Genomic DNA, 14,255 nt, shown 5'->3' on the forward strand with positions numbered 1-14,255 from the left:
AACTTGTTATGCCTACTACTCGGCTGGGTCGAGTTAGTAAGTCTTTTGTTGGGCGATGTATATGCTTCTACAATATGATCCCAGAAAATGTACAAAACAAATGTGTTACGAAATTTAAAAGAATTGTTAAAAAACGTTTGTGTGGGAAAGGTTATTATAGCATAAACGATTTTCTTAATGACACCACGGACTGGGAATAAAGCGAACACCTTCAGGCTCTTTAATTATAAATGTTTATTGTACGATATTACATTGTAATCCATATTTTATATTAAAAAAAAAACCCGCTGAGTTTCTTGCGCCCATTCAATAAGTGATTTTAAATCCTATTTCGAATAAAAATATTTGAATTTGAATGCCAGAGGAGTTAGAAGGTAGCCGGCCTTTCAGGAGTAAACATGCACTTAAATTAAAATCAAAGATTCAGCTAGCTTTGTTAATATTAATAAGCCATGCCAGGTGTAGAAAGTACAGTGTGTTGTTTTTTTATAACAATAAAGGACGAGACGAACCGGACGTTCAGCTGATGGTAATTAATACGCCCTGTCCATTACAATGCAGTGCCACTCAGGAATCTTGAAAAACCCAAAAATTTTGTTGTGTAATGTTAAGTCCCAGTAATTTCACTAGCTACGGCGCCCTTCAGACCGAAACACAATAATGCTTACACGTTACGGTAGAAAATGGCGCCGTAATGGCCGCTAGCGATCTAGCCGCCATCTTGTGCAAAGGAGCCTCCCAATGGTATGTAAGCAACTTTATGTCATAGTGCAAAAATCAAAGGATATTTTTATTTATCTGTATCAGTTTTAATATAATAATGAATTTGTTCACTTTAAGTACTTCACAAACCCAGGCTCACAAATTTTTATTCATGCAAAGGGTTGCAACTAATTCAAAGCAGTTTCGGTTAATCAATTTGTATATACAGCCAACAATGCATTTCTATAACTTTCGTTCTAGCATAAGAAAAGTATGTAAAGAAAGCTAAAAACAAACAAACACACACACATTTACCTGCACGTTTCGTAGATCATAAGGGCGCATTCACACGTTAGAAAAAAATATAAGCGATGATGAGTGTTTTGTTATGAGAGGTTGGTTGTTATGTGTAATAACAGAGTAACTGGGGAAAAAAGTGCAATGTTAGTTATGTTAAAAGGAGACCCACGTATAATCGATATTGAACCTTTTTGATACATAAAGAAAAAGAAAGCCATGTAAACACATTCAAACAAATATAATACACTTACGATTTGAATTTGGAATAGTTGTAATATTATGTTCTATATCAATAACTATTCAAAATCACACAAACGATAATAGCACAACACATTGTACAAACAAATTATCTTGAAATGTTGCTTTTATTTTTAAATAAACACAAATTACAAGTGTTTGAAAGTATACACACGATTTCACACACAATAGCGTTATGCAACAGATTAAAAATAATGGGCGGCAAAATGCCTTATAATATTTATTTTACTACACATTTTTGAAGTCGGTAGATATAATGTCTCACGAAATATTGTATTTAATTTTTTATAAAAAGCTTATAGCGAGAACGCTACATAACGCAACTGTGTACAAGCTTCTTATTAATATACAGACTTACAAACTAATTAATATAAAAATATTGGAGTCTTTTGATAATCCTACGAAAATTATGATTGGTTTTAATAACGCTAAAAAATAGAAAATAATAGCTATCTGTTTTCATTTAATAGTGATATTTTAACTTATACGTAACATATTATTTAAGAGAAAATTAGATTATTGTGTAATCAATAGTTGCTACTATACACAAATACATAATATGTACCTATTTGTGTATAGTATATGAGCTATTACTACAAAGAGGCACTATTCTATGATGAAAATGTTTTATAATTATAAGATTAAATATGCGCTCTCTGACTTTTTGTAATTTTTTATTCTAGTTTTGCTTTTTGTAACTTTTCAACACCTAAATGATTATTAATTTTTTTTAAAGAGATAAGCCTCACTTTTGGGATTAATTAAACAAATTTAATTTGAAAACATAATTTACCAATGCGCGACTCGAACCTGAGAGTTGAACAAAGACATATCAAGATTCATAAACTTTACGGCACTCGAACACAAGAGGTTGCGAGTTCCGCATAAATTTTGTTTTCAAATAAATTTGTTTTCAACACCTGAGTGTTAATGTGTAGTTGAGTACGAAACGTTGTACGATGGTAGGTGGTGTAGCAAAGTGTCGGACATCGAGGTAGTATAGTACATATTATTTAAGAGAAAATTAGGCTATTGTATAGGCATAAAGGCATTTATTTTCACAAATTGATTCCTTTGGAATTCTTATTCATGTCATTCCTAATATACTAGACTACCGCTTCGGAAACAAATGGCGCTCTGAGAGAGAAGAAGCAATAATCAATAGTTGCTGTGGGCCATATTATTTATTGGTGTATAGCTAATGAGCTATTACTATACAGACGTACTTTTTTATGATGATAAATGTATTAAAATTAATGAATGTGTGTTCTGTGACTTTTTGCAACATTTCAACAGCGGAGTGTTAATGTGTAGTAGAGTACGTACCGTTGTACGATGGCAGGTGGTGTGGCAAAGTGTCGGACATCGAGGTGGTGCAGTCGAGACAATCGTGTCGCGGCCGGTCGAGCGTCCGCGAGGGCGAAGCGCCCACCGGCGACGAGTATCGCAGTCTGATGGTAGCTTCATGCGACGCAGACGGCGTTCTACATACACACGTGATTAACATAATGATTTTACCAATCGTTTATTTTATTTTTTCTTCCACGTCGTTAACTGAGAAAGCTCATGGTCGCTCAGAGGGCAATGGAGAGGGCTATGCTCGGAGTTTCCCTACGAGATGGAATCAGAAATGAGGAGATCCGCAGGAGAACCTAAGTCACCGACGTAGTCCAAATGACTGCGAAACTGAAGTGGCATTGGGCAGGGCACATAGTTCGACGGACAGTTAAGTTCTCGAATGGCGACCACGTACCGCAAGACGCAGTGTTGGTAGGCTGGATGGACGGAATACGTTGGATGAGGGCAGCGCAGGACCAATTTTTATTTAAATCTTTGGGGGAGGCCTTTGTCCAGCAGTGGACGTCTTCCCACTGATGATGATGAATCAAAAATAAGACATGATAAGTAATAAGTAGAGACCGGATTATATGCTACAAAAAATGCCCAAAATATGCATGCAAATATGCAAGTAAAATAGCCAAAATATGCATACAATTAAACAGTAAAAAATAAAGTCATATTTTTTAATATTTATTTTTATTTTATAAAGGCTAAAGTCTAAAAGTATTGACAATCGTATTTGTGAAAAAAAAACTTACAACATATACCTACTTAGGTAACAATGAAATTTAAGATTTACCTTTAAAAATATCTACTACTAAGTACTGTTCTAATTGTTCTGTAGACAAATTATATCTACGATCACTTAATAAATTTTTGTAAGCGGAAAAGGAGCGTTCTACGTCCACTGAGGTTGCTGGGCAGAGTTTAAATTTGAGTGCAATGTTTGGGCTTACTATGAAAAGCATCGAACGATGAGCGAGATCGAGCGTAAATATGCATAGTTATTTTTTTTTCTAAAATATGCAACTACCGCTGAAAAGGTACTAAATATGCATTTGCATATAATCCGGTCTCTAGTAATAAGCATGATATGAAGTTTGAAATTGCGATAATCTAAGCGAAAAATTTTTAAGTTACCTATTAAATAATATTAAACTTTAAAAGTATTCTAAAATTAAATAAATATCACGTTAAATCGTGATTCTTAAGAAGTGATATTTAAGATGTTTCAATAACATTTTAACATATAATATTAAAAAATATATAGAATAAGGCGTTAATCAGTATTGTCATAGTGATCATCTAGAAGATAGAAATGCATACCTGCTAGCGTTTCTGGGATCTAAGTTTTGTTTTTTCCATTGCTGTAGCTTTTCACGCTCCTTTACTTCTTTCAGAAATACCTGATAATAAAGAAGACACGGGAGTATTAGCAAATTAAATTGTACTTTGCATGCAGGGTTAATACATAAAGTCAATGTTTGCGGAGAAACATATAATTTTTTTTTTAAAGTTTCACTTCTGAAATTTATTACACAAACAAAATTTTATCTCTCGCGTTCCGTGCGAGCGCTCTTCCAACTGACCCAACCGTTCGAGTGACGTATCGTTCATAAAATCTTGTATGCTTTGTTCAACTCTCAGGTTGTGGCTTCATATGTACGATCTACTTTACAGTTGATGACCTGCTCAACCAATGTTTGCATATTAGGAAATTGACTTGAGATGTCGCTCTTTCAAATCTAAAAAACATTGTTAAGATTTCATAAAATTTTGTTCTAAACTTTTGTTTGCATATCATTGTTGTACGTAGTAGTCACATAATCACAAAATTGAAACGATATCACTGTGTTTTAAAATGATAATAATAATAGTACAAAATATATCAAGGCACTACTACAAGGTTACTCAAAACCAAATTATATGCGAGTCGAACTCCTCCACCTCATTAAATATAAAAAAGTGAAATAAAACGATCAAATCGATCAGCATCACTGTCTTTTATCTTGAGCGCGTTGCCGATATGACTTTGGCCGACTAGCCGATTAGTCAGGTGTGTATGCATTTATTGATACTAATTTTACCAAAGATTACCAAAGAAAAGTATGCATTAGGTACACTTCGAAATATATAGACTGATTATAAAATAAACAAACAAGGTTTTTTTAGTGTAATTTCCCCTACATAAATTTTTATTGACAAACACATACAAAGTAATAAGCCGGATAGCCGGCGTTTTTTGCCGAATAATCGCAGACTAGTTAGTGGTCGACTACGATAGTTGCCGGAAAGTCGGCTTTACGGCGTTGTCGATTTGATCCGAGACAAACTAGTTTAGCCTAAAATCGTTTTTTGCGATAGCATAGTTATTTAATAAAATATTGTGCTATTGTGTGTGCGTGTATATGTGTGTGTCATTATTTCTGTGGGGGAAAACACTTTTACGTATCATAAGATCAGGCTATGGATGTTGGTATGTCGGGCTCGGTTTGAAGACCAATACCGACTAAAAAACCGCCTATTCTTCTATCTCCCTAGTCCCCATGGAATCGCCACAAGGCATTTCTTCACGGGGGGAGAAACTAGCCTTCGTTGTCTTCAACTAAACAAAATTTAAATTTACCGCAGTGGATTTTCTTGCTCTCTCTAACCTAAGCAAATCTTTTAGTATTTCTGCAGCGTATGCACTGACTGCATCTCAGGCTACATCAGAAGTGAGCATTACGCTGATAAAGTTATCAGGTGTTATGATTGTACTGTCTCCTCCCATTTGTCCCGAGCGGTTTTTGTCGGTTGGGTGTGTGTGTGTGTGTGTGTGTGTGTGTGTGTGTGTGTGTGTGTGTGTGTGTGTGTGTGTGTAGTTCGTACCTGCGCAATGCCAGACTGTATCTTAGCGAGTTCGTTCTCCTCGCGCCGCAGCTTGTCGTCGGGTTGATGCGCGTGTCCGTTCATCTTCGCGTCAGCTTCGTCATCGCTCTCCGGGACGCCCTTGTATGTGTCCGACCATCGCCGACGACGTTCTGTAATAGTATATTATGATACAAGTGATTAAGTTGCATTATACACGAGGTTGTGGGTTGTAACCCGAGCCGCAGGCGAGGGCGTAAATCAACCGAGTGTCTAGTGAGCAAGTAGCTAAAGAGTTTCATACGAACTTGTACAACACACTTGCGAGGAAAAAACAAACATAATAAAAATTCAAATCATTCAAACAAAATACATACGAAAGTTCTGGAAACTAGCGCGCAAGTATTTTATTTGCTCGCGCCAAATATAAGATGATTAATTACATATAGCCCTGTATGGCCTACTGCAAAAAAATATATAATAATTTCAGTGATAAAAAGCATATACTTTACAAGAAATGATTGAGATTATAATTAATAATTTGATAATAATAGATGTTTGTCGTTTTAAAAGGCTCAATTTACGAGCAATTGTGTTGAAAATAAATTAACTATACACAATTATTTCTTTTAAGCAGTATTTCTATATTTTTTATGCTCAGGAGGACACTATAGTTCGTACGTGGTACCAGTCGCATCCTAAAAATAATTGCTGATATAGTGCACTCTCCTCCAGAAATATATCATACAGTAATTTTTACTCATTTATCAACAATACTAACAAAACTGAGTATGTACCATAAAATGTATTATACATACATAGAGGTTTCTGTGAATTAAATTAAATATTTTCTTACTTTAAACTTAGGGATTATTCATATGTCATTTGTTAAACTAAACTGTATTTTTTTTTTGTCAACCTAATCTCGAATTACATTCTAAAAAATTAAGCATCCGGCTCGAAGGACCATTTAGTTCCTTCGAGCTGGTTGCAGAGTTATAGTATGATGCATTTTCAACTAGACGAAACAGTGATACACCACTCATAAAAAATTAATAAATAGCGAACTCACTATCAAATATTGGATATTATAATAGATATAAAATATAAGAACCTGGATCTGTATAAGGGTAAGGCGGGGCAGGAAAGTCGTCTCTCTCTATCTTGGGCTTGGTTCCCGGCGGAGGCTTGTACGCCGATGGATAGTGTGATAGCTCTATAGGTTCCTGTGAATAGACAATTTAATACAATGAATAGCTAGGCGGATTTTTTCTTGAATATCGGCCCAAGATGCCACAGCATCAGACTTTTTAAAATAAATATATCATTCATTCACTAAACTTGATGTGGGATGTTCTCCAAAGTATTGTGTGGTATATTTCTATTCAGTTCTAAGGTAAAGAAGTATTTAAACATGTCAAATCACTGATATCTTTTGAATGAAATGTCTTGATTTGAAAGATCATTCAAATTAATATAAAAACTCGTGGCGCCACCCTAGTGCTTTACAACAGGCACAATTCCATATTGTGCTGTGCTGCTAGTGAGAATTCCGTCACAGAAAAACCACTTTGCGCAATGCTGGGATCGAACCGGAGACTCCAGCACAGCAGCCTGAATATATCTTTATTGTTCTACTACAGTTCAAAAAGCTTTTTTAATCTGTTCCGTTTCTTGTGGTACTCGAAAAAGCCAGATAAGCTCCTTTAACTTTTTGAGTTAAAATATATAAGTTGCTAACGCAATGACGTTCTATACATATGGAGATATCATTCGCAGTCTGATAACGGAAGGGCAAAGTGTGCTTAAAGACAATGTAAGCACACTTTTCTCCTTAGTCGTGTGTCAACTGTGTGTCAATCAACAAGCCTAGGTCTGCTATAAAAAGTGCTTAAATAATACATTAACGACTCGAAAAACAGATGGTGTGACTTTCATCGGTAAGGTTATTTTATTGAAGTTATACTTCTTTTGGCGCGATGGAGAAAATGATGAGAGTGAATTTTAACGATGCGCGCGCACACCGACACCTGAATTCTACATCGTGAAGTTAGTTCTAGGTGGCATGAAAATCGATAACTATGTTCAAGTTGTATATTCTAGTATTTTTATATTAAGAACACGTGTATCGTAACAGTACAATTAAACAGTGTGAATAAATAAATATTATTTTGGTGTTTTTATTAAATCAATTTCATATACGACGGTGATAGTATTTACTAATAATTTATAAGTATATCTATATAAGTATATTGAATATTAGTGATAAAACTGATTTGAATAAACTGTTTTGAGTGCCTTTATAGATTTGAGGTTAATTGTCGATATGTATAAATTATTTACATCGTTAATTAAAAATTATTTTTTTTTTCGTTTTGTTTTATTATTTATAATATACCAGATATTATCAAATTTTATGTATAAATAAAAAAAAAATCTATACTTGTTTATATTAACCTTAAATGCTGAGTGTTTATACTATCTTTAATCTTAACTATTTGTTAAAATTTGATTTATTTTTCCATACGCAAAAGAAGTATAACTTCTAACGCATGTACATAAGAACACACACTCTTTTTTATATAAGATTGATATGCAAAAAGCGGAAGCAATTTAATAAAACGAATATTTTTTCATTAAATATGGTACAATATTATTGACAAGTCCCGCTTGTCAGAATAGGACAGATGAAAGGACACAATCAGAAACGACAACAATAGAGACGCTCTTTTTAAACGACTTCAAAAAAGGAGGAGGTTCGCAATTCGTTGGTATGTTTTTTTATGTTTGTTACCTCAGAACTTTCGACTGGGTGAACCGATTTTTAATTCTTTTTTTATTGGTCCAGATCTGACAATGGCAACCATAAGAATCACAGCAAATTAACGATACTAGAACGAATCTTTTTAATGCTATCCGGATATTTGAGTCACCTACAGTAACGTCGTTGTGGTCAAGTAATTGTTGTAGTCAAATATGACGATGATCAATGGAACTCCTTGACGACTTACAGTAAGGGTGCGATCTGTGGCAGAACTTATAACTGTCTATAATAAAATGCGCTTACGTTCTTGCTGCATTGCAAATATTAGTATATCTACACAAATTCAGACAAATTATTAGTTAGTGTAGTTCACTAAAAATCTAAAATCAAAAACACTTTTCCAAAACAATAGATATAATATGCACTAATAAGTATAAATACTTACGTATTTTTATACAATCTAATTAATAAATCAAATTTTACTTACAATACGTGAACAATTACATACTAGTGCTATTCACACGTTATCACGGAAGTATCGTTACCTAGTGATAATTGATACTTATTTACATCGCAAATATGTAACAGCTAATGTTTTTCAGCTTTCCCGTACACGAGATAATGAAAGAGAATTGGCGCCAGTTTGTAGCAAGAGAGAGATTTGAAGAAATTTACAAATAAAATAAGCATATTTATATGTCACCACTAGAGGATTTAAGTTTATTGGATTTAACCACATTTAAAATTTGAAAACATGTCATGTTGATGTCCGCTTACACTACATTTACCAAAAAGATACACTGTAAAAGATATCTAAGTCTAAAAAGTAAAAGACAAATTTTATTTAATTCAAGTATGATATTATATTTGAGTATTAGTCTCTCATTAAAAGATATCTTAACTTATTAAATCCAAACCCCTTTAGAACGTAAAGAAGTAACAAATATAAACATAAGCTAATAAATAAACATACAAACTTTCCCCTTTACAATATGAGTGTGATTTTTGATTAAAAACGTAAAGAACCTACGACTGAACAGATCTTGATCGGAAAATAGGGACAGACTGACGAACGTAAAACTTATAGCAACCCTCTTTTTCGTATGGGTTTAAAAAATACCTAACTGCTACTCCACTGATGTCACTGTCCAAATCGGGTTCTAAATCCAAAATACGCAGCTGAAACTGAAATAGTGTTTACATTGCTTAACCAATAAAATTTAAAAAAACTGGAGTAAACGCAGTAATGTATAGACATAGCAGTCGAAGCTTATTTTGGTGTCATCGTGGCATGTGCCACATTTCGGCTATGATTTTGTATGAGGTGCAGTGTCTATATGTATAGAACGTCATTGTGCGTAACGTATTTGTAAATTTGTTCTTATGAATTCAAAGTGTACATCTATATATAACATGTAAAATTAATAAAATAGATTATAATTTAGAGTTGCATTCTACGTAATTTTGGCCACTAGAGAACGGTTAACATACGTCGTTGTTGACGATGGCTGGTCTTGGCGTCTCCGCTCGCATGCTGTCGACCAGTACCCGCATACCGGGCCGCGATGACGCCTTACTACCAGCTCGCGAACTGGCCCGAGTGCTGCCCGCAGCTATAATATAAAAACACAAAATATTCCATCAGAAATTAGCAGCGTTTAAGGGGATATTATGTTAATCAAATCAAACTCACTTTATGTCAAGGAAAAAACACTTATATGTATAAACACTTATATATATTGAATGGCAAAAGTTTTCTTTTCGGAAGAAGTAGCAAGAAACTCATTGCCACACTTTTAAATCAACATTTACAGCTTTTATCTGCACCGATGCTTTAAATCATTGATTAAAGATTCTAAAACAATTCGCTTATTGCCATTAAAACACCCAATGTCCTAATAACCATTACATCATCCAAACGAGTGTTGTAATGAAATTCAGTACAACATTACAACACTCGTTTGGATGATGTAATGGTTACTAGGACTGTTTTTTTTAATATTAGCAGTAAGCTAACTGTTTCAGAATCTGTTATAGAGGGTTCATAGTATGAGTGTAGATAAAGTCTTGTACGCAACTGTTGATAATTAGGTATTAAAACACGAATGTGAGTGATAACAGTACCATATGAGTGTTATTACACAACAGTTGCATAAATAACTATTACAAATCAATCAATCGGTAAAGCAACAAAAATTCTCAAGCGTCAAATACTCAATAACTACACAAGTAAGTCAAAATAAATAATTATGTAAAGTAATACGTAAAAACAAGAGTTATTTATTACTACAGTAGATGCATCGATCCACACACACCGTAAATAAATAAAGGTAAATTGCGAGCATTTTATTAGCGATTATAAAAAATATAACATGTTTAATTTTAAAAACAAGAGGCAGAGTTTCTGGAACAGACTCAAAAATTTATATAGTACTTGCAACTGATAATTAACAAATACGACACTTGTGAATATGAGAACGCAGTGATGCGGTGCGGGCACGTGTGTAGATAGATATATAGATATAGAGCATCGTACACTCACAGGGCGGGCGGTGGAAGTGCGGCGAGACGGGCGGCCGGTCCGCGACGGTGACTGGTCCGCGCAGGCGCGCCGGCTCGCTCGTGAGGTACGAGAACGCGGTGATGCGGTGCGGGGACGTGTCGCAGCGGCACGAGCGGTAGTCACGCAGCGCCAGCCCCGGCGACACGGTGCGGTACCCGCCCGCACTACTGCCGCCGCCGTACTGTGTGAAGTGACATTATATTCGAACGCTGATCTCTATTAAAGTAGGTACTACAATACGCGCTATTGAATTTTCACTCGTTTAAGGTTTACTAACTGTATCAATGTTAGATTCAGGCTAATATCGTGTTCTTAGTTTTGACACATTATTTGAGCAATGAGCTTATAAACGTTACAACAATTCAATGACAAATAATTATAAAAATTGCATTATTTGTAATAAGGTAATTTTAGTTTATCTACACCCCTGATTTAAATTCTCTATAAAGATTCTAAAACAGTTAGCTTAGTGCCAACATTAAAACACTCAATGTCCTAATAACCATTACATCATCCAAACGAGTGTTGTAATGAAATTCAGTACATTACAACCCTCGTTTGGATGATGTAATGGTTATTAGGACTGGCTTTTTAGTAAGCTAACTTGTTTCAAAACCTTTTTTAGAGGCTTCATATTATGAGTGTAGATAAAGTCTTGTATGCAACTGTTGATAATTAGGTATTAAAACACTCATGTGATACTATTATCAAACCCATATCCGTCGTTTAGTACCACAACAGTTGCATAAATTACAAATAAATTGATTAAAGTACACTTCTGAAACTTAATAAAGGGTCATTGAAGGATACTCAGTATTTTCAGGATACCCACGTCCTATCATAAAATTATAGCTTATAGAAACTAAAAAATAACAAATATATAAACATATGCATAAAGAGAATTCAGTCATACATCAAAATGAAATAATTTGCATGCTAGAAACAAGAAAAATTACAATAAATATGAATAAATAAACATGTAAAAAGGACGCCACTGTACTGAGACCACACGATTATCTAATAGACATAGGAGAATGCCCATTTTTTTCACTACCAACAAGATTATGTCAATGTATAACTATTAATATAGATCAACACTTACACCATTCTTACGCCTAGATAGAGTATGACGGCTGTGAAAACGTCGAAACAAATAGAATTTAGAACTAACCTCTATACTGAGCAATTCATGCACACTAGCACAGAGTGTCATACAAATCGCGATTGTAAGACGTATCTCGTCACGCACACTTAACTAATATTCTTGGCCTGTTTTTATCGGTTGTCAAGCAGCAAGAGACAATCTACACGTATAAATTACCTAATGTTAAGCTGAGGAATTGACTTCATTATGTCAAAATGGCGGAACCAAATAGACATTGACACATGACTGTGTTTCATTTCATAAAATAATGAAAGTTGGCTAAGGTGTGGTGTTTCTTTTTTCTTCTTTCTTCCACAGTAGGAAGAATAGAATAGAAGAGATTTAGATGATTTCACAGCATTTACTTGGAATTAATCAACCTACAGGCGACCTGAAAGCCTGACACGTGACCATGTCTATGTGTGCGTTAGCTTGTAGTTTTATAGTCAATATACTAAGAAGCTCATCCCAAGCGTTTTTTGTAACATTTTTTTGTTAATTAAATTCATTTTTATTTAAGTTGACGTTTTTCTTATTTTTGTAACCCTATTTGAATGACTGTTTGTGTTTTTTTTTGTAAAAAACATTAAAAATTAGTAAATTATACATAAAAATAAACAATTTTTTCGGAGATAATATCTCTGTGTCACAATGTGGTATACCCTACGTATGGACATTCTCCTTTACAATTAAAAATAATAACAGAATTAAGTAACAATATCAAAAGTATAGTTCCAAATGAAAACATAATATTTGAAACAATCAACATTAATTACGCTTAAATAGGTAGCCCAATTATTAATTATTCATCAAAGTAAAAAATAGGCGAAACTGTACAGAGGCGTCAAAAATAAAAATAAAAACAAAATGGCGGACCTTTCTGTTGAGACTACTGTAGGGGCTGCAGTATGAACCGTTGACGCTGGGCGTGCGCGACCGAAGCGAGAACTGAACACAACATACATGCGTCACACTCACACGCGATCAATATTCACGCGCGAGAGTGAGACGCCATAACTACATGAAATGATAAAAAAGGAAACAACAAAAAAAAAAGAAAAATATTAAAAAATATGAATTATGAACACGAAAAACATACAATTCAAGACTAAGCTGCAATCAAACACTGATTCTAAATAATAAAATAATACTTCTGACAAAAATTATTAAATAAAATAATTATTCTCAAACAAACAATAAAAATGCCATGCATTAAATAATATATACATAACACTAATAGGGTTGTTTTTCGAGCATGTAATTACTCTTTGTGATGACTGCTGTTCGTTCATGAAGTCTCTGATCTTTATGCCAAATGGACATGTTAGCTCATTAGTGTACTATATTAATTGTTATGAATCAGTGTAGTAAAAGTCTTTGTGCGTGACTGTGTCACATGGTAACTGATCGGCACCGTTACACCTTGGATTTTTGCAGCAGGCATTTGGTGAATGACGCAGTGTTGGTAGGCCCCCCACAAGATGGACCGATGATCTAGTCAAGATCGCCGGAATACGTTGAATGAGAGCAGTGTAGGACCTATGGTCGTGGAAATCTTTGAGGGAGGACTGCTGGGCAGTGGATGTCTTCCGTCTGATGATGATGATTTGGTGAGACATTTATGAGCATATAGTATATAGTATAGTAGTATATAGATTATAATGAATGAGAGCACTCGGTCTCTGCTGTGAGTGAACTGGTCGCCATGGAGCGGCCGGCGCAGCGGCCGCCTTACGGGTTTTGGGTTTTTCAATAATCCTAAGCGGCACTACATTGTAATGGTCAGGGCGTATCAATGACCAACAGCTGAACGCCCTGCTCGTCTCGTCCTTTATTTTCATTACAATGTACCATAAGAGAGAGGCGGTCGTCTTTTAGCCGTTTACGTTTGTGAATAAGTGGATGCACTCATATCTACGGGTGCCCATGTGTTTGTGAGTGATGAGTGTCCGAGGTCGTGTGTGCGCGCACCTGCAGCTCGGAGCTGGCGCGGTCGAGCGCGGTGGGCGTGTCGGCCGGGTGCGGCGCGGGTCCCATGTGTTTGTGAGTGATGAGTGTCCGAGGTCGTGTGTGCGCGCACCTGCAGCTCGGAGCTGGCGCGGTCGAGCGCGGTGGGCGTGTCGGCCGGGTGCGGCGCGGGTCCCATGTGTTTGTGAGTGATGAGTGTCCGAGGTCGTGTGTGCGCGCACCTGCAGCTCGGAGCTGGCGCGGTCGAGCGCGGTGGGCGTGTCGGCCGGGTGCGGCGCGGGTCCCATGTGTTTGTGAGTGATGAGTGTCCGAGGTCGTGTGTGCGCGCACCTGCAGCTCGGAGCTGGCGCGGTCGAGCGCGGTGG

At 35.6% G+C, this 14,255-nt stretch overlaps 1 protein-coding gene across 5 annotated transcripts in view; it reads right to left on the minus strand.

The window, feature by feature from the left end:
• LOC126977166 (actin-binding LIM protein 2) overlaps positions 1 to 14,255 on the minus strand; it is a 166,838-nt gene that overhangs the window by 18,777 nt on the left and 133,806 nt on the right. For 3 of the 5 annotated variants that reach the window (XM_050825864.1, XM_050825860.1, XM_050825859.1), the window contains exons 7-13: positions 12,799 to 12,870; positions 10,752 to 10,959; positions 9,707 to 9,828; positions 6,566 to 6,677; positions 5,473 to 5,624; positions 3,928 to 4,007; positions 2,587 to 2,744 (exon numbers count right to left, since the gene is read on the minus strand). In XM_050825864.1, coding sequence (XP_050681821.1) covers positions 2,587 to 2,744; positions 3,928 to 4,007; positions 5,473 to 5,624; positions 6,566 to 6,677; positions 9,707 to 9,828; positions 10,752 to 10,959; positions 12,799 to 12,870 — 904 coding nt within the window. The remainder of the gene's footprint in view (positions 1 to 2,586; positions 2,745 to 3,927; positions 4,008 to 5,472; positions 5,625 to 6,565; positions 6,678 to 9,706; positions 9,829 to 10,751; positions 10,960 to 12,798; positions 12,871 to 14,255) is intronic. The other 2 variants (XM_050825862.1, XM_050825861.1) reach the window with 1 other exon arrangement.

The sequence above is a fragment of the Leptidea sinapis genome, chromosome 44 (genome assembly GCF_905404315.1).
Source record: "Leptidea sinapis chromosome 44, ilLepSina1.1, whole genome shotgun sequence".
Lineage (NCBI taxonomy): Eukaryota > Metazoa > Arthropoda > Insecta > Lepidoptera > Pieridae > Leptidea > Leptidea sinapis.